Here is a 22,500-nt window from a genome sequence, read left to right as displayed (position 1 = left end):
TACATCCCCATCTATCAACTCATTCAGCCAATGTAATAAAAGCAAGTCAGAGGCAGGCGATACGTCATGTAGCGAAACGGCTTTCCGTGTAATGCTTCAGCTGTCAAGCCACACCTGAGTGCTATTTTTGGCATCGAATTCCTGCATTTTTAATCCTTCTCCTCTTCTATCTTTCCTTTGGTCTACTTCGTATAGTTTCTGTATCATTTCATCCATCCCTGTTGTAGCTCAGGGGTAATGATTCAATCCATCCATTTTCTGTATTGCTTATCCTACAGAGGGAACATGGAGCCTATCCCAGGGGACTCAGAGTGCCAACCAATTGCAGTGCACAAACACACACACACACACACACACACACACACACACACACACACACACACACACACACACACACACACACACACACATGCACACACTACAGACAGTTTAGAGATGCCAAACAGCACGTCTTTGGACTGGAGGAGGAAATCTCTTAAGCGTGGGGGAAAATATGAAAATAAAAATATGAAAATATTCTGCAGATTGGAGGCAGAATTCCAGCCAGTGAGAGTGATAAAGCAAATATTCTAACCACTAAACCATCATACTGATAATTCTGTATGACTAAAAAAGCTCAAATCCACTCTTGAGCCACTGGTGAACCATTAAACAAAATACTTAGCTTCTCATTGTTGAGTTTCCTCACAAAAACATAATTGTTCTGCCAAATGTAATTGTCCAGTGCATCACATTAACCACTCTTCCCAGTTCTTTACCTTGTGATGCTTTTGAAAAACTCCTGAACCAGCAAACCAGAGAGGTTTTGGACTGTGGAGTGTGGGAAAAACTCCCTGAGACGACATGAGAAAGAAACCCTGAAAAATCAGAACTCTTTATAAAGTAGTGCACTATAAAGTCACACAGGAGTAAGTGGGAATAATTTGTTTTTGGGATGTGCATCTTTCATAAAGGAGCATCCACAGCACCAGATGGAGGGTGAATCATGTTTCTGAGAAGCTCTAATCTCAAAAATTCTTTGCTTGGATTAAATTCCATCTGACTTTTACTATTACTTTTGATTAAGGTATTAGCTCAAATAAATAAATAAATATTTAATAATCTATCACGTTTCTTGTTTCTACTCTTTCCGCTACTTTGCACATAGCTATACCATGATCCTTCTCCATCATCATGCCTTCCTCTGTAATTCCACACTCGCTGTGTATAAGTTTTGATCCCTGTGATTGGTAAATTAAATCTCATACCAATCTCTTGACCTCAGCAGTTTGTTCTTTGCCTCACATTCACATGCTTGACATTTACAGTAGACTCTCGTCTATTCAGTCATCTCTTGTCTTATACCGAGGCTGACATCATAGATGCTCGTGTAGGCGCGAAGGACGCTCCGGTTGAGTTTTTGGATAACTGTGTAATAAAATGAAAACAAATAGTGACTGTTTCTTAAATAGAAAATCATTAGGATTTGTTCTCTGCCCCTTAAACAGCTTTGCCAAATTTAGGATCTCTTTACTCATTTTTTCCCTTAAAACATGATTAAATAAAATGATTTTCATTTTCAAACATTCAATACAATTGTTAATATAGTGATATGTCTCTTATGCTGTTACCTAAGTTATAGACAGTTATTTCAATTCTGCTTTCATATTTTTTGGGATTATTTTAAGGGGTTAAAACCCTAACCTTATAAACTATAGACCAAAGATGCCTGAAGATATTCACCAAATCACAGTCCGAGAGTTAAAGATAGATGTTTTAAAACGGAGCTGAATGTGGGTGCTTCAGAGAAATCTCTGGAAATTTGCCTCTCATATGCAAGGCAAATGCATATGCAGTCTCAGAATAAACCTATGTTGTAGATTGATTGATTGATTTATTTATTTATTTATTTATTTATTTATTTTGTGTGTGTGTGTGTGTATAGAAAATATACAAAATGATGAAGTTTTTCATTTTTGACTATTTTAAATTCAATACAGTACAGAATTATTCTGTATAGTATAAACAAATCCTATGTCTATCTACATATTCATAGCTTTTCAGTCCTTTTGATCATTTAAAAACTTTACGCATGATATAGAGAACAAACAAATCAATACCTAGGCAACTTGCACCTAAAATAAATCCATACATACGCTCAGCTAGTGTAATGTTTCCATTTTATGCCAGTCATTTGTGGCAGCAAATAAATGACGCAATTTTGATTCACTGCATTTCGGTTACTCGGTAGACATCGCTGCTCAAAATGGAGCACTTGCAGAAATGCAGCTTTATATTTAGATCCCTAACGAGTCAAAACTCTCTGAGACGACACAAGTAAGGAACCTTGAGAGAAACCCGACACAAACGGGAAGCCAGCTTCTTCTCGTTATATTGCACTATGAAGTCAAACAAGAGTAAGTGTGAATAATATGTTTTGGGACGTGTGCCTTTAGTGTATTCATGTAGGAGCATCCACTTCAGCATAGGGGGGGGTCAGGATGATTAAGTCAGGATCCGGCACCAAAATCACATCAGGAGGAAGGAATGTGTGCTTCGCTCAGCAGAGAGAGAGAGAGAGAGAGAGAGAGAAAGAGAGAGAGAGAGAAAGAGAGAGAGAGGATTGTGCATTAATCAATGCCCTATTGTTAAAAGCTTGCTTTGCTTGAGGTATTTGTTATGGCTCAGACTCCTTACCTTTCCCTTTCATTTATCTGCCACACACTCTACATATGATATGATTCATGTCATTTCACATCCCCCCAAAAAAAACAACCCAGTATTGTCCTGAAAGTGTACAGGGGTTACACTCCTCACCATATCCTCTTTTTAGACCCTTGATGATTTTATGCCCTCCTTAGCAGTGGCTGTGGCTGAAACATCTGGATGGGTGTTCACATACTTTTGACGTTATATATACTGTAGTTTAATTGTTAGATAGTTATATTCTATGATTGTTTACAGTGAATACTCTAATAGATAGATAGATAGATAGATAGATAGATAGATAGATAGATAGATAGATAGATAGATAGATAGATAGATAGATAGATAGATAGATAGATAGATAGATAAATGTTACTTTTTCATTAACACTGAAGAATGAACTCTATACAGTAGTGAAGCTTCAGACTGCTCTTTAGTGTGGAATCGCATACATTACTATTCACACCTTCGATGGATCCAGTGACGTATGTCGATTTCCACATGTTTACACAGTGTAAAAAAAAAAAGCGGTGCTCCCTGCTCCATAGACCGGGAACTTCGAAAGCATTCACCGTCCCTGTTAATATCAAAACAGCATTCCAAACATACTGACAAATTCGTTCTACTTCGTTAATCTGTGTCTTACACAGAAGGCCGAATCAATAGACCAGCAATAAATGCAGCAAGACCCAGACGGCCATGACTCCACACATTCAGTATTGAGTTCTTTAATCAGCTATAAATCACCTGAACTGCCCTTAAGCAACCATTACTGCTCTCTAATTACACGAACGGAACAAATTAGCTGTCTGAACCTTCGCAAAAAGGAAGAGAGAGAACAAACCTTCCCCAGTGTACTTTTATTAACAGGTGTGTTAAGTGAATTGGGTGTCATCGCAGGATACTAATGCGTCTGTTCTCTTTGCACGATTATGATGAAATTACACATTTGTCCTTGTGCGCAGATCCATCATGGAGAGCCTGAGAGTCGTGGGCTTCAGCATGCTGCTGTGTGTGGGTAAGATATACAGGATTATTTTTTCTGATAGCAGCTTTTATCCATATCAATAAAAGGTTTGGCTGTGCTGGACTGAATATATATATATTTTTAATCATCTTCAATATGTAATAGTTTATGGTTAAAATGTGAGAGATTTAAACAGGAGCTGACGAAAAGGAACGTCAAACGTTCCAGTGAGCACATTTTACTTTGAATGAAATTGATTTAAACGGTAAATTTATTGGATTTTTAACAAATAACCACCACCAAGAAAAAAAAACAACAACACTCGTTCCGCTGTAAACAGAGACGAGCAGAAAGATTGATTTCAGATTTTTAAGCAGTTTCAAAATACAAAAGCATGCTTTACGCTAGATTATAGGGTGTTCTACATGGTCTCAGTCATTAACCACGCAACATGATATCTCAGACATCAGAATCCTCCAAACCAACAAACGCTTTTTCATTTAGAACTGAGGAGAAGCAGTGAACATGTGAACACGAGCAAGTGCTCAACATATCCTGATGCCGGCTGAGAAAATGGCAGGACGTGCAAAGATTTCTCTCGAATCCTGTTATTGTATACAAAATATTTTTTATTTGTTAAACACTTGATTTCTATTCGATATGTAATAGTACTAATGTATTCATTGTTATTCTAAATAGAGAATTTAAAAAAAAAAATGTGAGCATGCGTTCAAACTTTTGATTGATAATTGATAATAGAATTAATTGATTGATTCGATTGACGAGTCAGATTTGAGTTTTAACTAAGCCATTTATCTTGCCTTTCAGCTTTCTCTGAGACTCAGAATGGTAAGCTTTCTGACATAATAAATGTTTCATTATCAATCCTAAGCCAAACCACTACAATCCTCAGCGTAATCCATCAACCTCAATGTGCTTCGATCTTCTTCAGTGAAAGACCAGCTGGTGTTCCTGGGCGAGGATTATCACATCTTGTTGCCAGCAGGCGGCGCTATAGTGACCTTCAAGCCCAGGATCGGTCCAGAAGGCCGGGAGATGGAGATGATCAAGGACGGGGAAATTGTAAACCAGCGTGTCACACTGAACGATGCTCAGAGTCACCTGTTTCTGGCGAACGTCGGAGAAAGCGACGAGGGAGTGTACATCATCAAATCTGAGCGAAACCCTGAGGACATCAAGTGGCTCAATCTCATCGTCAGAGGTCTGTCCGATCCATCCCCTTTGATTTTACGGCACTATGTTTTTTGTGGAAAATACATATCTAAAAAAATCTAGTATAGCTATTAATACCTAACAGTAGTAGAAGTATATTAAATGAACTTTTCCTTTGTATTTGGTTCATAAAAAAGTACGTTCTATTGTGATTTTGGAAACATGGTATTTAAAAAAAAAATGAAATGTTACAGAAACATGTTTGTTCGACAGTAAAGAAAGGAATAGTATTAGATAATATCATGAAAACAAACAAAGCAAGTGTAACAATCAGAGGGTGTGTCTCAATCCACTCCCTCGATCCCTAAGGTAGTGAATCAGTATATCTTGTAAATGAGTTCAGGCCCTCGTCAGGACACGGGTGACGTGACTACGTCCTCATATTCATCAAACTCGCTTGCATTTATATTCGTGTGAGAGCCACAACAACGAGCCAAAACAAGCTTTTTACATTTGTCTTGTAGGTCTTGTAGACTTGTTTGTCCATTTATTTTTTTCGAGCTGAGGCACTTTGGAGAATGTGTGACATCATTTCCAGTAAGGGAACATAGTCATAAGCCTGGTTTCTATGGTTGTTCCATTGTGGGAATTTTTAGGTAGCGAAAGAGGTTTTGCGTTAGAGACCAACAGCTCTTAAATTGGCTGACACACTGATCTGCACCAAGAGATCTGTTAGAGACCCAACCAAAATCTCCAAATGAACTGTACAAAACTACACAAAGGCCACGTTCACACTGCAAGTCTTAATGTCAATTCGGATATTTTGCTCAGATCTGAATTTTTTTCGTTTGGCTGTTCACATTACCTTTTAAAATGTGGCCTATATCAGATACCAGTGTGAACTGTTTGCTGTTTCGAACTGACCCGCATGCACAAACGGACAATAACAATGACGTCACACGCAGCACGCCGTTGCGCTAAAAAGTTGGCGAGGTTATTGAGGAAGTATTGTATCATCTGGTGCAAGCAAACATATCATGTAATGCTATAACATGATGTATTCAATGCAAACATTATAAGCTGGTTTACGTAACCACTTTATATAACACTCTTAACATACACAAGTTACCAGTCAATGTAGATTGACGTAAAAGTCGCATCAAATTCGCCTTGGGTGTTCACACTGCGGCCACATTGGAAAAAAAATCAGATTTGGGTCTGATTCAGGACCACATATGGAAGTGGTCTGAATCTGATTTGAGTGTTCACACTACTCCTGAAGAAGTCTGACCTGGTCACTTGACCCCAAAAAAATCAGATTTGGGCCACTTTTACCTGCAGTGTGAACGGGGCTTTTAAGTGTACCTGAGACTTCTGATGACATTTTTTAAAAAGCAAAGGATTGTCACATCAAATATTGGCTTTGTTCATTTTATTACTATCTTATTGCTATCTTTATAGTTATTTATTTACCTTCGCACAGTCCTTTATTTTTATAAGAGAATGTCTTTTAGTAAAATGTCGAAATGGATTTTTTTTTTTTATCCAAACATAAGTGTAGCATAAAAGTATTGTGTAACATCCACAAATTGTAGCCAGTGTATGTACAGTGCTGTAGTCACCCAGAAACACCAGAAGCATGAGCCGTGAATAGTTCTCATTATTACAGGGTGCATGGAGTTAACAACAGGGGGGGTGTAATGATGCAGAAGCTAATTGCATCTCTGTCAAATCACCCTTGGTGCTATCCGTTTTTTCGTTTTTCTCTCCCCACATCTCTCTTCCTCTCATTCTCACCCTCTCCTGAAAAAATCTCTTCACTCCCATCAGATTGCACAATGGAATCGAGTGTGATATACGGAGGCGAGTTCCACGTTTCGTTGGTCGATGTCACTACCCCGGTAAGCGTGGACTTCCGTCACATCACCGTGGAGGCCAATCAGACCTCTTTTCCTGCGACAGAGCTGCTGAACCTTGATGGAAGTTTGAAGGAGAGTCATGAGGGCCGCCTCATCAGTAACGAGCAGCGGCTTGTCCTGAAAGCCGTAACCGGGGCTGATGAAGGCAGCTACACCATCTCTGACTCCACTGGCAAAGTGAGCAAGAAGATCTGCCTTAATGTGAAAGGTAAGGAAAAGAGAACGATGGAATAGGGCGATCCAGTGCTTTGTATTATGTCCTGGAATTAACGTAGTTTGGATTGGATTGTGCCAAAAAAAAGGACTACTGTTTTGATCAGTAACATAAATACAAGTGATGAGGGGTTCACATGAGGGGTTTTCTGTGCTGCAAGGCTCACAGGTAAAATTAAACTCTACACACTGCACTCGTGAGCTGGAATAGTGCTTGCACATGTGGTTAATGCAGCTTGGCTTTTTTTTCCACACACAATTAATGTGTATAATAGTTTCCTTGAGTGACTTTATCCTTGGCATTGAAGTACCCATTATAATGGGCATAATGTTCATATAACATGAATCGTGTCCCAGTTCAGTTTCGAATTGCTTTTGTCTTTTTAGAGGGTAAATCAGAGACAGAGAAAGTCGGGGGGGTGGGGGGTGGGTGGATGTAGCACTGCGAGAATCGATTTTGGGTTTTATAGCACAGCCTGATGAGAAGGTAGGACCAATGTGGAAATGGCAGAAGATGCGGCACAGGGGACTTGGGCATCGTTTAAAGATGGGACCAGAGGCATGAGATCTTCTGCATCCATTTGAAGAAGGAGGAACAGAACGCATGACCGCAGTTAGATATTGAACAATGTAGTGAACTGTTTAGAATTACTCCTATCCTCACTGCACTATCAGTCTAATAAAATATTCATGCTCTCTCTTTCTTTCCTCCTCTGACTTCATTCCCACTCTCGTATGCTTTGTTCACCAAACTCTCCTGCTTCTCTTCTCCAGTGGCCTGCTTTTGGTAACAATTTAAGAATGATAATGAAATGTTAGGCCTTTCTTTCTTTCTTTCTTTCTTTCTTTCTTTCTTTCTTTCTTTCTTCTCTGTCATTGCAGAGCAGGAAAACTTTATCACAGTGCCATATGGGGGCAAGTTTAAGCTGAATCTGCACATGAACAGCTCTTCTGCCCGTCTGATCTACTCATCCGACTCCAGTGGCTCTAACAACGTCAGCTGGGTGATTATGGACAAGGGTGAGCTGATCCTTCCTCCTGAGCGCAACATGGAGGGCCGGTTCTTTATGGAGGACTCGGTGTGTATCCTGGAGCAGGTGACGCCCAGTGACTCAGGACTGTATCAAGTCACTGATCTACAGGGCTTCTCCGTGTCCAAAATCCACTTGGGGGTGGGACGTAAGGAAACATTCATCTTCCTTTAATTACATGAAATGTTATTTTATATAGACAATACTACATGGCCAAATGTTTGTGGACACCTGAACACCAGACCTATATATACTTGTTGAGGTGAGTGGCAGCAGTTTTTGGAAGAACCAGTTCCTCGAGAAATGAACACTGCAGTATTTGGTTGGAGCTTGTAATTTTTCAAAATGACCACAGATTTTCTGCAGATTTGAGCCAAGACTCATCAAGTGATATCATCACAACATACACTCAGCCAAAGCCCGCTTTCATTTCCATCCATCAAAGATAAGTACAGGTATTATAGAGAGTAAGTACATATGTGTCACTGGTAGGAGTTTAAAAGAATCCTGTGCATGCCAATTCAAGTAGTTTTTGCGGGAAAAAAGCAAAACATTCTTTGCAAGTTGCATCAGAAATTATAGCATATTTGGATACAACAATCACAAAAAACAGTGAAATAGTAGTACAAGCAGTACAACATATCATATAACATCCTGAAGTACAACATATTGGTTTGGTGGTCAGGTTTCTACATTCTTTTGGCTAGCTAGTGTAAGGTATTAATACATGGTCATATTGTATTATTTGTATATCTCTATATATATTGTCTGATGTTTACATCCAGGCATCAAAAAATATAGCAAGACGTGAGTGACAGGTGTTTCTTATTTGTATATTATAATAGTAGTACTGAATTACTTTAATTAATAATATGGCGTTAAAAGAATAAACCAACATAAAGGCCAAAGATCTGGCTATAGGACAAAAACAATCCATAGTAAAGCTGAAAAACGGAGGGAAAATCTAACAGAGCCGCTGCACAATGATAAATAAATGTCAACGATGCAATTTGGAATGTCCTGAAAGAAGAAACTAATAAAACTAAAAAGATTTTATTTCTGTCACTAATGGAACATTTCTCTCTCTCTCTCTCTCTCTCTCTCTCTCTCTCTCTCTCTCTCTCTCTCTCTCTCTCTCTCTCTCTCTCTCTCTCTGTGTGTGTGTGTGTGTGTGTGCATGTGTGTGTCTCAGCATATATGCTGCCTAAAGTATTTGTGGCAGTGATTTCACTTGTAGCTTTGCTGGTGGTGCTGCTGTTGGTGTGTTTGGTGTCATGTTTGGTGAAGGTGCGCAGAAGGGCAGCAAAAGCCCGGGCCATCGAGAAGATTGCAAAAAATGCAGGCAAAGAAGAAGGAGCTGCATTTAGACAGGTAACAAATCTACTGGACACCAAACATGAAATCCGTCCAACATTAAACATTCATACACGCCTACTAACAGAAGACCTTTCATAAATTATTAACCTCACTGACAAGAACATCAATAACAAGAATATGAATATATCTGAATATAATCTAGGGGGGCACGGTGGCTTAGTGGTTAGCAGGTTCGCCTCACACCTCCAGGGTTAGGGGTTCGTTTCCCACCTCTGCCTTGTGTGTGCGGAGTTTGCATGTTCTCCCCGTGCTTCGAGGGTTTCCTCCGGGTACTCTGGTTTCCTCCCCCGGTCCAAAGACATACATGGTAGGATGATTGGCATCTCTGGAAAATTGTCCGTAGTGTATGAGTGTGTGAGTGAATGAGAGTGTGTGTGCCCTGCGATGGGTTGGCACTCCGTCCAGGGTGTATCCTGCCTTGATGCCCGATGATGCCTGACATAGGCCCAGGCTCCCCGTGACCCGAGTAGTTCGGATAAGCGGTAGAAAATGAATGAATGAATGAATGAATGAATATAATCTAGTCACATCCACGTTAGTGCCTGAAGGTTAGTGTGTTAGAAAGTGCTGAGTTTTAGCTCCAGGCCTTTAGTGTACTCAACAGCACTAAGAACATTATAATAGAATATTTCACAGGACAAACATCAAATTGTATACCATTCAGCCTCTACAAGCAACTTCCCTAAAATAAAACAAGGTCTTCATTAACCAGTACACTGGAGTTTCAATGTGCCAGCAGAATGGCAATCAGAATGGAAACTTATCGAACGTTTTCAATCAGTATTAAGGAATAAAGTATTTTATCACCGTATATATCTGGTATAAATATAGTCAGGACACTGTTATTAGTTGTTCAGCATATGGTTATCTTTGTTAGGATAATTAAAGTTAGGAATTATAGTAGATGAAGATGGCTGCTTTAAATCTTAGATGCTTAGGAACAAGCACTTAATCTCAGAGAACAGAAATGGGTTTAATCACAGTGTACTTTGAAGCCATAAAATATTTGTGTTAAAAAAGTGGACACGTGCCCTTAGGTTTCAGCTTTCATATGAGTCAATAACCACCACTGTGCAGTGTGACATGAAGAAATTCAATGCTGAAACGAAACTCCAACACAGGTGCAAATTCCATTTATTTTTTTGCCTCTGGTAAAAAGAGTCATTTTATTTGTTAATTGTACATTGTGTTGAGACGCTGTAAACTCACTAAAATCACTGAACAATTCAAGAACAGAGACCATTTTCTCCAGTAGCACAATGTAAGAATGTTAAATGAAGCATGACTCAGCAATATTGACCCACCAATGAGTCAATGCTTTTTCCCACCCACTATGAGTCATCATTGGTGATTCCCAACACCTAGCTACCTAGTTCCTGTCCTATCACATGACAGTTATTAGCCCAGGATGGTGATCTGATTCCTCATGTATCACACATCTTTTCAAACTACTTCTCGTGCTATGTCACAGCCGAACACTTAAAAGAAAGCGTTACCTGCGTTCTTCCACAGACTTGATCATACTTGACCATTCTGGAGTCAAAGAATTCTTAACAGCAAATCCACAAACAAATCAAACTAAACTTCCCCTTCCAACACTTTCGATATTGTTTTGGATTTAATGGACACACACACTACAGTTAATAGCTGACATCAGTTACCTTTCTGAATCTCAAGGCTCATGCTCTCATGGTAAGTGTATTGATTATGTGATTGTTGTGTGAACCGCATATTGATTTTGCTTTAATGAATGCAAGTTGCATAAACAAAAGTTTTGAATGGTTTCTAATTAATTGGGTTTTTTTTTTTTACTTTAATTGAAATCAATTACTAATAAGTGCACTCACTTGCATTTAGCTAAGAGAAAATCGCCCCACTTTACCATGCAAGTTATGCAAGTTTTGCACACTCTGACCATTAAATTGTATCTGTAATGACACAAAGCGCATGTGTGTTTGCAGGTAGTGAAGGAAGCTTGCTCCCGTCAGAATGACGAGGCTCCTGCTCTCTCACAAAAGGAAGATATTACAGAGAAATCCCAGAGCACTGAAATCAGCATTAAGGTTTGTACCATAAAGATTAAGCCCAGAAATATTTCCGTATATGTACATTATTTTTATGTGCATATGGTTCATTATGTAAAATTTTTAGGGTCTGGAAGTTTCTGCTAAGGATACTAGTATCCACGATAAGAACCTGGAGACCAGCGACTCAGGAGTAGGCTTCACCACCGCTGGCCTCCCACTGGACAGTGATACTGAGGCGCCAACAATACCCATTACAGAATCCGAATTTCTGAGCTCCTCTGTTGCTAGTGATGCCAAACCTACTGCCAAGCAAGAGTCCAAACTCACTGTGTCTTCACCTCCCCAGCCAGCAACCACCCCTGATGCTAAGCCAGCACCGTCTCCTGACCCCAAACTCTCTGTTACACCAACAAAAGAAACAAAAATGGCCATCTCACCCACTCCTGAGTCCAAACCAAGTTTGAGTCCATCTCTAGACCCTAAGTCCGCAGTGACACCTGAGTTGAAAACTTCCACTCCTGAAGTCAAACTAACCCCAAGTCCTGGATCATCAAAGGTAGTAACACCAACTCCTGACTCCGAACCAGCCGCAGCTAAAACGGCAGTGTCTCCAGCTTCTGATCTTAAGCCAACCAAACCTGACTCCACACCATCTGCCTTGAGTCCATCAGCAGCACCTACGTTTGAAGCCCCTGATAAAAAGCTTGGCCCCTCTCCATCACCAGAACCCAAACTGGCTGTCTCACCAACCCCTGATGCAAAACCCACCACCAATGGTACCCTTGAGCCCACCCCGGATATAGGATCTTCTGACGCAAGTGAAATCCCTGCAAAAACCCCAGAGACTGAGAAAAGCTCTGTCAAAGCTCCTGAGTTAATCTCGACCGAGGATCCAGCTCCAGAGGCCAGCAAGCAAGACTCCAGCAGCGACGGTGCTCCTGCATCAGTTGTAGCGGAAACATCTTCCACCTGAGGTCCAAACCACTGCCTGATTACTGCTCCCTCTTCACGTCTTTTAACACCGCTGACAATCGAGATCTAACAACAAGCAAAGACTCTACAACTTATTATGAAGAAGGGCAACTTTAGTCTACTAAACCTCACACAACTTACGCATAACTAACGTCCACTGTATATTTAACCTGAATGAATTCCTAGTTAATCACTTTGTAAAACCGTTCCATAGACACAGAGACGTACCACTACAGGAACCACTACAGGTATTCCATAGACTGTTTATTTAATGCAGGCCAAGAAAGGCTGCCCCTTACATGCAAACAAGCTGTACAGATGCAACATCCTCATGATACCTAAATATGATTCCACTGCATGCAAAAAAATAATAATAATCAAGAGAATGAATTAACTTCAATTAATCTTTGATGTATCTGGAGATCGTGGTAGTGAACTGGGTGACTGTGACCATAGAACCCAAAAGAACACTCTTCTGTTTCTTCTTCTTCATCATCTTCTTCATACCCCAGAGACATTGCGCTCCATACGTTTCTGTTCAAGCATTAACAAATAACATCCACATCGGTAGGAATATCAACATCAGTGCAAATTAGAAAAATAATCATTGAAGGTTGAAAGGTATACTGATCTAAACATGTTTACATGTATTCCTTAAACATGTTTGAGAAAAGTTTACTGGGACTTTGGACTTGACACAGAACAACTAATACTTAACAAAACCCACGACGTTAACCTGGAACATTCTGATGGACCTATTGTTGGAGTCATTCTACTGAAACCTACAGTAAACAAAAAAAAAAATCCAGGCTACATTACAAACTCTAGACACCATTTCACTGGATCTTCTCTCTCAACGTCTAGACACAAAGCAGAGCTTATCACGGGACTGACTTTAAAAAGGTAATCAAAAAAAAAAAAAAAAAAAAAAACCTCTAACATCATAACATTCCCTCCCTCCTGGAGTTATTTCTAGTGTTAGATAATTTCAATAATATAGGCAAAAAATATATTTAGATTTAGATCTATCTGGCATGAGTCTGTTACAGTATGTGTTTATGGCTGCCTATTCTTACTAGTTTTGAATTGTGTAATGTTTTATGAAGAACTGCAAGAATGCTCTTGATTGGGTCCCAAATACTTGTAGATTTCGAGGAAGGGCAGTTACAACAGGGATTAGGTACTGAGCGTAATCTTGGACGTAAATTGGTGCTTTTAATCCAGGAATTTTAGGAACAATTGATTGGTTGATTGATTCATTGATTGATTGATTTCCAAAAAGTTTACCATCAGCTGTCAAAATCCGTTTACAGATTTTCGGGTGCCTCTTGTGGAATATGAACACCACTGCCCTTTTGCTATTGCACCAGTAGTGTAGGAAAGGAAGCAGTTCACCGGGTATGATTTGTTTCAAATTTTGGAAATACGGTGTTGAGTGTAGCTCGTTTACATGGTGTAACTACAGAAGGTCAGATTTTAGTACCGGGCAGATTTCTTTTAAACGCAGAGGATTTTGCCAATGCCTCTACCTCGTATCACACATAGAGACACTAAGAAGGCTCACTTTACCTTAGTAAAAAGGTCTGATCTGAGTTTCCGATTAAAGCACAACACTTGATCTCGATCTGAGGCTTTACTACAATATTGAAACCGCGAAATCTTCCCTCTATTGACCTTTGAGAATGGCCTTGTTCTTTATACGTATGCCTTTTACACTCGTATGAGTATTATGAATCGAGATTTTAAAGCCATGAGGTCTTGTAGTCTTATATGACACAGCACATAACAGGAGCATGTACATGTATGTAAGTTACTTGCATTACCCACTCTGGATAATTAGGCACCTTGAGCTTATAAGTTTCTATCTGACTACCTTTTATAAATCTATGAATATATGGTACGAGAAATCTTGCTTCAGTATCTTTAAAAAAAATAAAACTCTAAAGAATCAGATAGAATTTTATAACTCTAAAGTCTCAATTCTTAAATGGCTTCGTAATACGATTTCTGATCCATAATTCATAGCTGTAGCACTAACAGGGGGAATATTAGCTACCAATATTACCAATATTAGCAAATAAGTCTTCAGTCACTCTCACTTTTCACTCTCTCTCTCTCTCTCTCTCTCTCTCTCTCTCTCTCTCTCTCTCTCTCTCTCTCTCTCTCTTTCTCTCTCTTTCTCTCTCTCTCTCTCTCTGTCTGTCTCTCTAACCTAAGTGCTATAGGCTATGAGCCGTTTTTCTCCCCAAACAGCTGGTCTGTCATTTCGAGATCGAATTAAGCAATACTTAAGTGCAAAGCCTATGCACGTGTGCGCACATCAGTCATGAAGGCAGGAGCTCCAGAAAACGAGTTATGCAAGGCAATGACAAAGGATATGCACCGTTGTTTTTTTTGTTTGTTTTTGTTTTTTTTTGTGATGTCTTCACAAAAAAAAAGTACACTTATTAATAAGAATCGGTGAATTGCACATCTAGTATATAAGCATGCTCTTTCAATGTCCATAGTAATGAATCGGATCCAGAATGCATTTCACTGCATTTTGTATAATTCATCAAGAGATCAGAAACGCTATATAATGAAAAATAAATAAGGTAAAGAATGAACAATAACAGTACATAGGCGAAGATGTTCGGTTATATGGCATGAATCCACTCGGGAACTCAGTGAGTTATTGTAGGTTTAATTAAAGCTTCTTACACAACTTCACAACTTACTGTAATCACCACTCACCAAAAAAAAAAAAAAAGTAGAAAAAAAAAATCCCCAGTAAGTATCTTCTGTACACTAAAGTGATTCTCTACAGCATGGTAGTTCTAGTACGATGGAGTGCATCAGGGTCTACAGAGTGACAGGAAAAGGTCAGGCATGCGTAATCGCTGTTGCCTTTGCACCACATGAAGGTTAAGTGCCTTGCTCAGGGGCACAACCGCATTCAAACAAAGCAGAACGGGGCGCGTCGCGTCTGGATCGTTCTCACAGACACCAGCTCTTAAAACTTTGTATGATTTCGCTGCAATCCGTTCACTACCCTGTAAACTCTTCACCCTGTCACACGCTTCACGGCGACGCGAAGACACCTGTACACCACCGACGAACGCAACGCTAGTTTAAACAATTATCTAACCTCTAGAAGAATAGTAGTCATAGTATCTAAGTGTGTTTGTTAAAAAAAAAAAAAGGTAAAGGTAAAGCATGAACTCAGTGAAATCATTTTCTGAACAAGTGATAACATGCATCCCTTTTGTAAAAAAAACAAAACAAAAAACAAACAAACAAAAAGAAAATGTGCTGTTTTGTTTAATATTTAGTGTACACCTAAAAAAAAAACAGGGCGGTGCAACGAGTTTTTTTCTCCACACATATTTGTAGTGTGTGTGCAGTATGCGTGTGTATTCCGTGTTTGGTACTTATATGTATTTACTATCAGCACCATGAGTATGCATTAGATGGGTGAGTGTGTGTGCGGGGTCTGTGTTTATATTAAGGCTACACTGGATAATCGATGGATGGTGAACGCTGCCAATTGCAGGCATTTCCTGAAGCATTTCATAAGGAAAGCAGCCCAAGTTTTAACATCCCGCTGCCCGATTCTCAGTCTCTCTCTTTCACACACACACACACACACACACACACACACACACACACACACACACACACACACACACACACACACACACACACACACAGACTAAAAACCTTACTTGTGATCTCATTCAGTTTCTCTCACCTAATTGTTTGGCTGTGACATCTGGAGTGACAGGTTGTGATGTGATTTGAGGTGAAATGGCAGCACAGATTGATATTTGATCCGTGATGTGTATGATTATAGATTTTAAAAGCTGGAGAGATTTATATTTGCTCTTCAGAGACTCAGCAGGCCATTAGCTGAAGCATTTCATTTTAGAAACTTGAACTGAAAGTAAAATAGCTTGAAGGTAAGAGACTCTTGATGGGAAAAGAAAGGTTGAGGCGTCTGTACTGGATTGACATCATGCACTATTTCACAGTCATGGTGGATTTAAGGTTTTGAGGATGACTAATCAGTGTGTGTTTCTTTGATTGTTTTTTTGTTTTTTTTAATTGAAAATGATAAAAACAACTTTAGCTCACACTAAAACGAACGAAAGACACATTTTAATTGCTTTAAGACGTTCAATTAGAACTCGAAATTAAATATTCATGAATTCACCAAATTGACCGGGAAATACAAGTAGGCTTTTTAACAGGTTATTCTCTCGAAATTTAATCTGTGATAAAAACATTAACATACAGTGCTGGGCACTTAATGAAGGAAAATACTGTAAAACAAGGATAATTGAATTCAACCTTTCTACATAAAATGTAATGTATAGAGATATAAAGAGCAATAAACGGTAATAAACTCAACACACTTTGAACCTTTTCCTTAAATTATCACTAGTCTCAGATTCAAAGTTTATAGAATTCTTCTGGAGATTTCTTTGACTGTTCTGCTTGCTTCATTGTTGTTGTCTGTCCTTCTTTATCAATATACAAATCTATGTTTCTATAATAAGTGATGTTTGGAAATTATATATATATATGTAATGAAACAGAATTTGTTCTTAAATTAAAAAAAAAAAAATATAAAATAAAGGTAGGTGTGGGTGCCAAAACTTTAGCACAGCACTGTGTGTAGGTCTACATCTCTGGTGATTAAATTATCTTTAAATTGCAACACCGGGAATAAAATCTTGCCGATGATTCCTTCTTCTCTTTATCCGTGTCGTTCTCAAGTATCGTTACGCTCTTGTATTTTTTTAATAAGGCGTGATGTGAGTCATATCAACAGGCAGAACGACAGGCATCGAACCTTAATCTAACTCGCTTCTTGCTGTGTCTCACGGATCGCCGGTATCGATTATAATGAATCTGAAACGAAGAAAAGCAAGCAAACGAGATCATTCGAGAGCTTCTTGTAATATTTATGGTGTTAAAGCAAGAAACTTGTTTGGGTGCAAATGTATATTTTATGATTTTGAAAGGGAAAACAAATCAACGCAGCACACACAGACGAGGATTCTTAAGCCGAGGTTCTACCGACTTTACACCCTGTTTTATTTCCCTGATCGGATGTCTCAGAATACAGTTAAACTCTTAGGATTATTTCTCATCAATCCCTTAAGAGTGCTCTAGCTGTATGGATGCTCAGAACCTATGACTCATTTGTGTGTGTGTGAGAGTGAGTGAGTGAGTGAGTGAGTGAGTGAGTGAGTGAGTGTGTGGTAAAAGCGTAGAAGACAGAGCATAACAATGAGCACACAGACTTACACAGGACAGTGAGGTTGTTCGCACTGGGCAGTTACAAAAGGCAACCTACAGAGAGTGTGTGTGTGTTTGCTCTAGTCGGCGTCCTGCAGGACAACACGCAGTTCCGCTTGCCTCCGTCTCGTGTCCGTCACACGGCCCAGGTTCTCTTCGATGACCTATTTCCAGTCTGTCCATCTCTGTAGTTCCGTTTTGCACAGACACATATGCACACGTTTTGTGATGGAACATGACATTTGTTATGTTATAATAAAAAGCAAGGTCTAAACAACTTTGTTTTTCTTGCACCTCTTTTTGTACCTCTTTTTAAAAATAGTACTTTGAAACAATGAGAGTTATACTGCAAGTCAGTATACACACACACACACACACACACACACACACACACACACACACACACACACACACACACACACACACACACACACACACACACACACACACACACACACACACACACACTTTTGTTCAACATTTGTTCATGTAGTAGCTGTACTACCAGCATAAAGTGAACAATATGAAACCCAGACACTGACTCAACATCCATCCAACATTAACATGGATCTCTCGCTTCTTCCTCTCTTTTTTCCCCATTCATTCTGTCTGCATTAACCTTCAATCCAGACAGACTTTAATTTTGACCCCGATGTTACATTCATTTTTATTCCACATGAAAATACTTGAAAGGCATCAAAAGTTTCATACACACACAATTAAACAAATGAAAAGAAAAAAAAGAAAGATCCAATATCATATATATCATATACCATTTCTGAGAAGTCCATCTGCTCAGTCCTTCTGTCAGAGCGAAGGATAGAAGATGGACATAGGGGCAAGGTTCCTCCCATCATCTGTATCACAAGGGTTGTAGAACGGGTAAATAGGCATGAGAATGGAATCCATAGAGAACGAGAAGAGCAGCATCATGGTGAGAGCATCGTAGAAGGACACCTCCTCCCTGTCGCAGTCCAGGAAGACGCCGATGCGGACGGGCGGAGTGGCACTGCGTATGACCGTGGGCTTGGGGTCAGTGCAGGCCACGATTAAGCTGTTCTTCAACGCCAATGTCCACAGCCCATTTGCTGTGGTGGATGAGTCCATCTCACCACGGCACACGTCCTCTCTGGCCACGCCCAGGCGCCACGCCGTCTTGCCACGCACATTCACCTCCCAGTAATGGCGACCGTGCAGGAAGCCCTCTCGACCCATCACACAGTAATAATAGTGGAAACGTTTCTTGTTGTCATCCGCAACCGGTTCCTTGTGTTCCTCAAAATTCACCATTGTGTTGTTAGCTGACAGGGTTAGCAGCGGGTGAGCGGTCTCCGGATCAAAGGTCAACGACGATATGTCTGCACATGAGAATGAGTCCATAACAAAGGTAAATCAGCAGAACTTCACAAAATATACAAACATTTAATCATTTCAGTGTCTACCTTATGTAGATGATTCCAGTCATGTTTATTATACATCGTACATGCACAGATTGAGCATTTTACTAGGAACATCTGTACACCTACGCATTCAGGCAATTATCCAATCAGCCGATCGTGTCGCAGATACAGGACAAGAGCATCAGGTAATGTTCAGGTCAAACATCAGAATGGGGAAAATGTGATCAGTGATTTTGTCTGTGGCATGATTGCTGGATTGCTGAGTATTTTTATAACTGCTGATCTCCTGGGATTTTTACACACGACAGCCTCTAGTGTTTACAGAACGGTGTAATAAAGAAAAAATGTCCAGTGAGCAGTGAACCTTTTTTGATGAGACGGCTCTAAGGAGAATGACCAGACTGGATCGAGCTGACAGCAAGTCTACAGGAACTCTGTACAAGTGTGGTGAGCAGAAAAGCTACTCGGAATTCACAACTCACAAAAACTTAAGGCAGATGAGTTACCACAGCAGACGACCACATCAGGTTCCACTTCTATCAGCTGAAAAACAAAAACTGAGGCCACATAACTGGGTAGTTAAAGCCTGGGAAAATGCAGCCTAATCTGATGAATCTGGATGAATCTGTTGAGGCTCACAAATGTTAGGGTCAGAATTCAGCAACAATAGCAGGAATCCATGGACCATCCTGCCTTGTGTCAACAGTCCAGGCTGGAGGAGGTGGTGTAATGGTGTGGGGAAGGTTTTTTTTTACCATAGTTTGGGCTTATAATACCAGTCAATCATCACCTGAATGCCACCGTCTGATTATTTATATCGCTTTAAGCAGGTTTTCTCAACAATTCAGTGATCATCAGTCACCTTTCCAGTCACTGGACCTGAATCCAGTGAATCACCTTTGGGATGTGGGATTAGGCTCAGGAAAATGCATCTGAAAAATCTGCAGGAATTGTGTGATGTAATCATGTCAACATGGAGCAGAAACTCAAAGCAATGTCACCAACATCGTCTGGAATCCATGCCATGAAGCTGTTTTGAGAGCAAATGGAGGTCCTACGCAGTATTAGTATAGTGTTCTTAATAAAGTGCTCAGTGAGTGTATGAATGGATATGGCATTTCTGTCTCACAACATTCACAAGCAGATAAAAGCTGCACCAGGTGTGCCTTCAAGCATAGCAGTTATACATAGGATCTAGTTAAAGCAATGCAATTCCATCGATCATTTGCCCCAGCGATAAATTTAAACCCAATGCCTGAGGTGTTTGAGAAACAACCCAACAATGCAATAGAGATCAAATCCTAAAAATGATTACTTGGGTAGAGAGAAGCTTTCATGTGTTTCCAGATCCTGTACTGAACAGGACCCAAAAACTGTCCTGAGCAAATCTCACTGTCCACAGGAGCCGGGCGAACAAAATTCACCTCACACCTGGCAGACAAACAGAAAGACAGACAAACGGGGTAAAACATTTAAAGTACCAGCCAAGCAGAGGTGGGAGTTGGACTCAAGTCATGAATGTCAAGTCAAAATCAAGTCGAGTCTTTTTTTAATATTTGTCAAGCAAGTCTCAAGTCTCAAATTTGCGACTTAAGTCTGACTCGAGTCAAGTCGAGTCCCCCATCTTTGAATCATTTAACTCAAGTCAGAGTCAAGTCTCAAGTCATGAATGTCAAGTCAAAGTCAAGTCGAGTCTTTTTTTAATATTTGTCAAGCAAGTCTCAAGTCTCAAATTTGCGACTTGAGTCTGACTCGAGTCAAGTCGAGTCCCCCATCTTTGAATCATTTAACTCAAGTCAGAGTCAAGTCTCAAGTCATGAATGTCAAGTCAAAGTCAAGTCGAGTCTTTTTTTAATATTTGTCAAGCAAGTCTCAAGTCTCAAATTTGCGACTTAAGTCTGACTCGAGTCAAGTCGAGTCCCCCATCTTTGAATCATTTAACTCAAGTCAGAGTCAAGTCTCAAGTCATGAATGTCAAGTCAAAGTCAAGTCGAGTCTTTTTTTAATATTTGTCAAGCAAGTCTCAAGTCTCAAATTTGCGACTTGAGTCTGACTCGAGTCAAGTCGAGTCCCCCATCTTTGAATCATTTAACTCAAGTCAGAGTCAAGTCTCAAGTCATGAATGTCAAGTCAAAGTCAAGTCGAGTCTTTTTTTAATATTTGTCAAGCAAGTCTCAAGTCTCAAATTTGCGACTTAAGTCTGACTCGAGTCAAGTCGAGTCCCCCATCTTTGAATCATTTAACTCAAGTCAGAGTCAAGTCTCAAGTCATGAATGTCAAGTCAAAGTCAAGTCGAGTCTTTTTTTAATATTTGTCAAGCAAGTCTCGAGTCTCAAATTTGCGACTTAAGTCTGACTCGAGTCAAGTCAAGTCCCCCAGCTTTGAATCATTTAACTCAAGTCCGAGTCAAGTCTCAAGTCATGAATGTCAAGTCAGTCAAGTCGAGTCTTTTTTTAATATTTGTCAAGCAAGTCTCAAATTTGCGTATGACTTAAGTTTGACTCGAGTCAAGTCATATGACTCGAGTCCCCCATCTCTGCAGCCAAATGTTACAAATTATTAAAATATTAGCTAAATAATAGCTTTTATATATAATAGATTTAGCTTTTTTTATAATAGCTAAAATATTTTGAATGTTACAAACATTGAAATTCATTTTTAATTAAAAAATGGTGGTGTAGTACAGGCATATTAATGCACTGAGTACTAAATGAAGGATGAAATGAAAATGTAAGGAGTACAAACTAGAAACTAATGTACAGTCTGTAGAGTTTAACCAAAATGGGGTGTGAACAGAGGGACTGCAGACTGCAACCTTGTTGATGAGAGAGAGAGAGACAGATCAGAGGAATATAATCAGACTGGTCTGAGCTGACAGGAAGTCTATAGTAACTCAATCATTCTTTAAAACTATGGTGAGCAGGAAAGAATCTTAGAACATGCAAAACATCAAACCTGACCATATCATGTTCCACTCCGGTCAGCCAAGAAGAAACATCTGAGGTGATCATGAGCACAGACACACCAGAACTTCACAGCTGAAAAAATCAGCTAGTGTTTTTCCATTCTTTATCTGTCTGGTCAGTCTGGTCATTCTCCTCTGATCTCTCTCATCAACAAGATGTTTCAGTCTGCAGTCCCTCTGTTCATAGCATGTTTATTGTGCCATTCTGTGTAAACACTATAAAATGTAGTGTGATTTTATGCATTGTGCTGCTGCTACTTGATAGTTTGATTGATTAAAAACTGCGTGAATGTGCAATTGTAGATGTGTTCCTAATAATGTGGACAGTGCGTGTATATGGTAGTTAATAGGAAAGGGATGCTAAGCTTGGGAACAGGTCAGGAGTCGAAAGGAAGCAAAGGGTTTAGTATTTGTGCCCAAAATGAAACAGAATAAAAGAATAAAAAAAAAGAAAAAAAGGGAAAGTGGAAAAGAGGAAAAGTAAAATA

At 39.6% G+C, this 22,500-nt stretch overlaps 2 protein-coding genes across 2 annotated transcripts in view; one reads left to right on the top strand and one right to left on the bottom strand.

Annotated features, from left to right (window-relative positions):
• si:dkeyp-77h1.4 (microtubule-associated protein 4) overlaps positions 1 to 16,053 on the top strand; it is a 19,542-nt gene extending 3,489 nt beyond the window's left edge. Inside the window, exons 2-9 of the mRNA XM_027148025.2 lie at positions 3,651 to 3,703; positions 4,481 to 4,501; positions 4,605 to 4,874; positions 6,656 to 6,952; positions 7,840 to 8,136; positions 9,181 to 9,359; positions 11,327 to 11,428; positions 11,517 to 16,053. Of these exons, the coding sequence (XP_027003826.1) occupies positions 3,651 to 3,703; positions 4,481 to 4,501; positions 4,605 to 4,874; positions 6,656 to 6,952; positions 7,840 to 8,136; positions 9,181 to 9,359; positions 11,327 to 11,428; positions 11,517 to 12,365 (2,068 nt within the window). The 3' untranslated portion in view covers positions 12,366 to 16,053. The remainder of the gene's footprint in view (positions 1 to 3,650; positions 3,704 to 4,480; positions 4,502 to 4,604; positions 4,875 to 6,655; positions 6,953 to 7,839; positions 8,137 to 9,180; positions 9,360 to 11,326; positions 11,429 to 11,516) is intronic.
• Positions 16,054 to 18,276: 2,223 nt separating this feature from the next.
• si:ch73-54f23.4 (zinc-binding protein A33) overlaps positions 18,277 to 22,500 on the bottom strand; it is a 6,563-nt gene continuing 2,339 nt past the window's right edge. The window contains exons 6-7 of the mRNA XM_027148027.2: positions 20,363 to 20,478; positions 18,277 to 19,005 (exon numbers count right to left, since the gene is read on the bottom strand). Of these exons, the coding sequence (XP_027003828.2) occupies positions 18,455 to 19,005; positions 20,363 to 20,478 (667 nt within the window). The 3' untranslated portion in view covers positions 18,277 to 18,454. The remainder of the gene's footprint in view (positions 19,006 to 20,362; positions 20,479 to 22,500) is intronic.

This window comes from Tachysurus fulvidraco, chromosome 3 (assembly GCF_022655615.1).
Source record: "Tachysurus fulvidraco isolate hzauxx_2018 chromosome 3, HZAU_PFXX_2.0, whole genome shotgun sequence".
Classification (NCBI taxonomy): Eukaryota; Metazoa; Chordata; class Actinopteri; order Siluriformes; family Bagridae; genus Tachysurus; species Tachysurus fulvidraco.
This window is presented reverse-complemented; position numbering and strand designations above follow the sequence as displayed.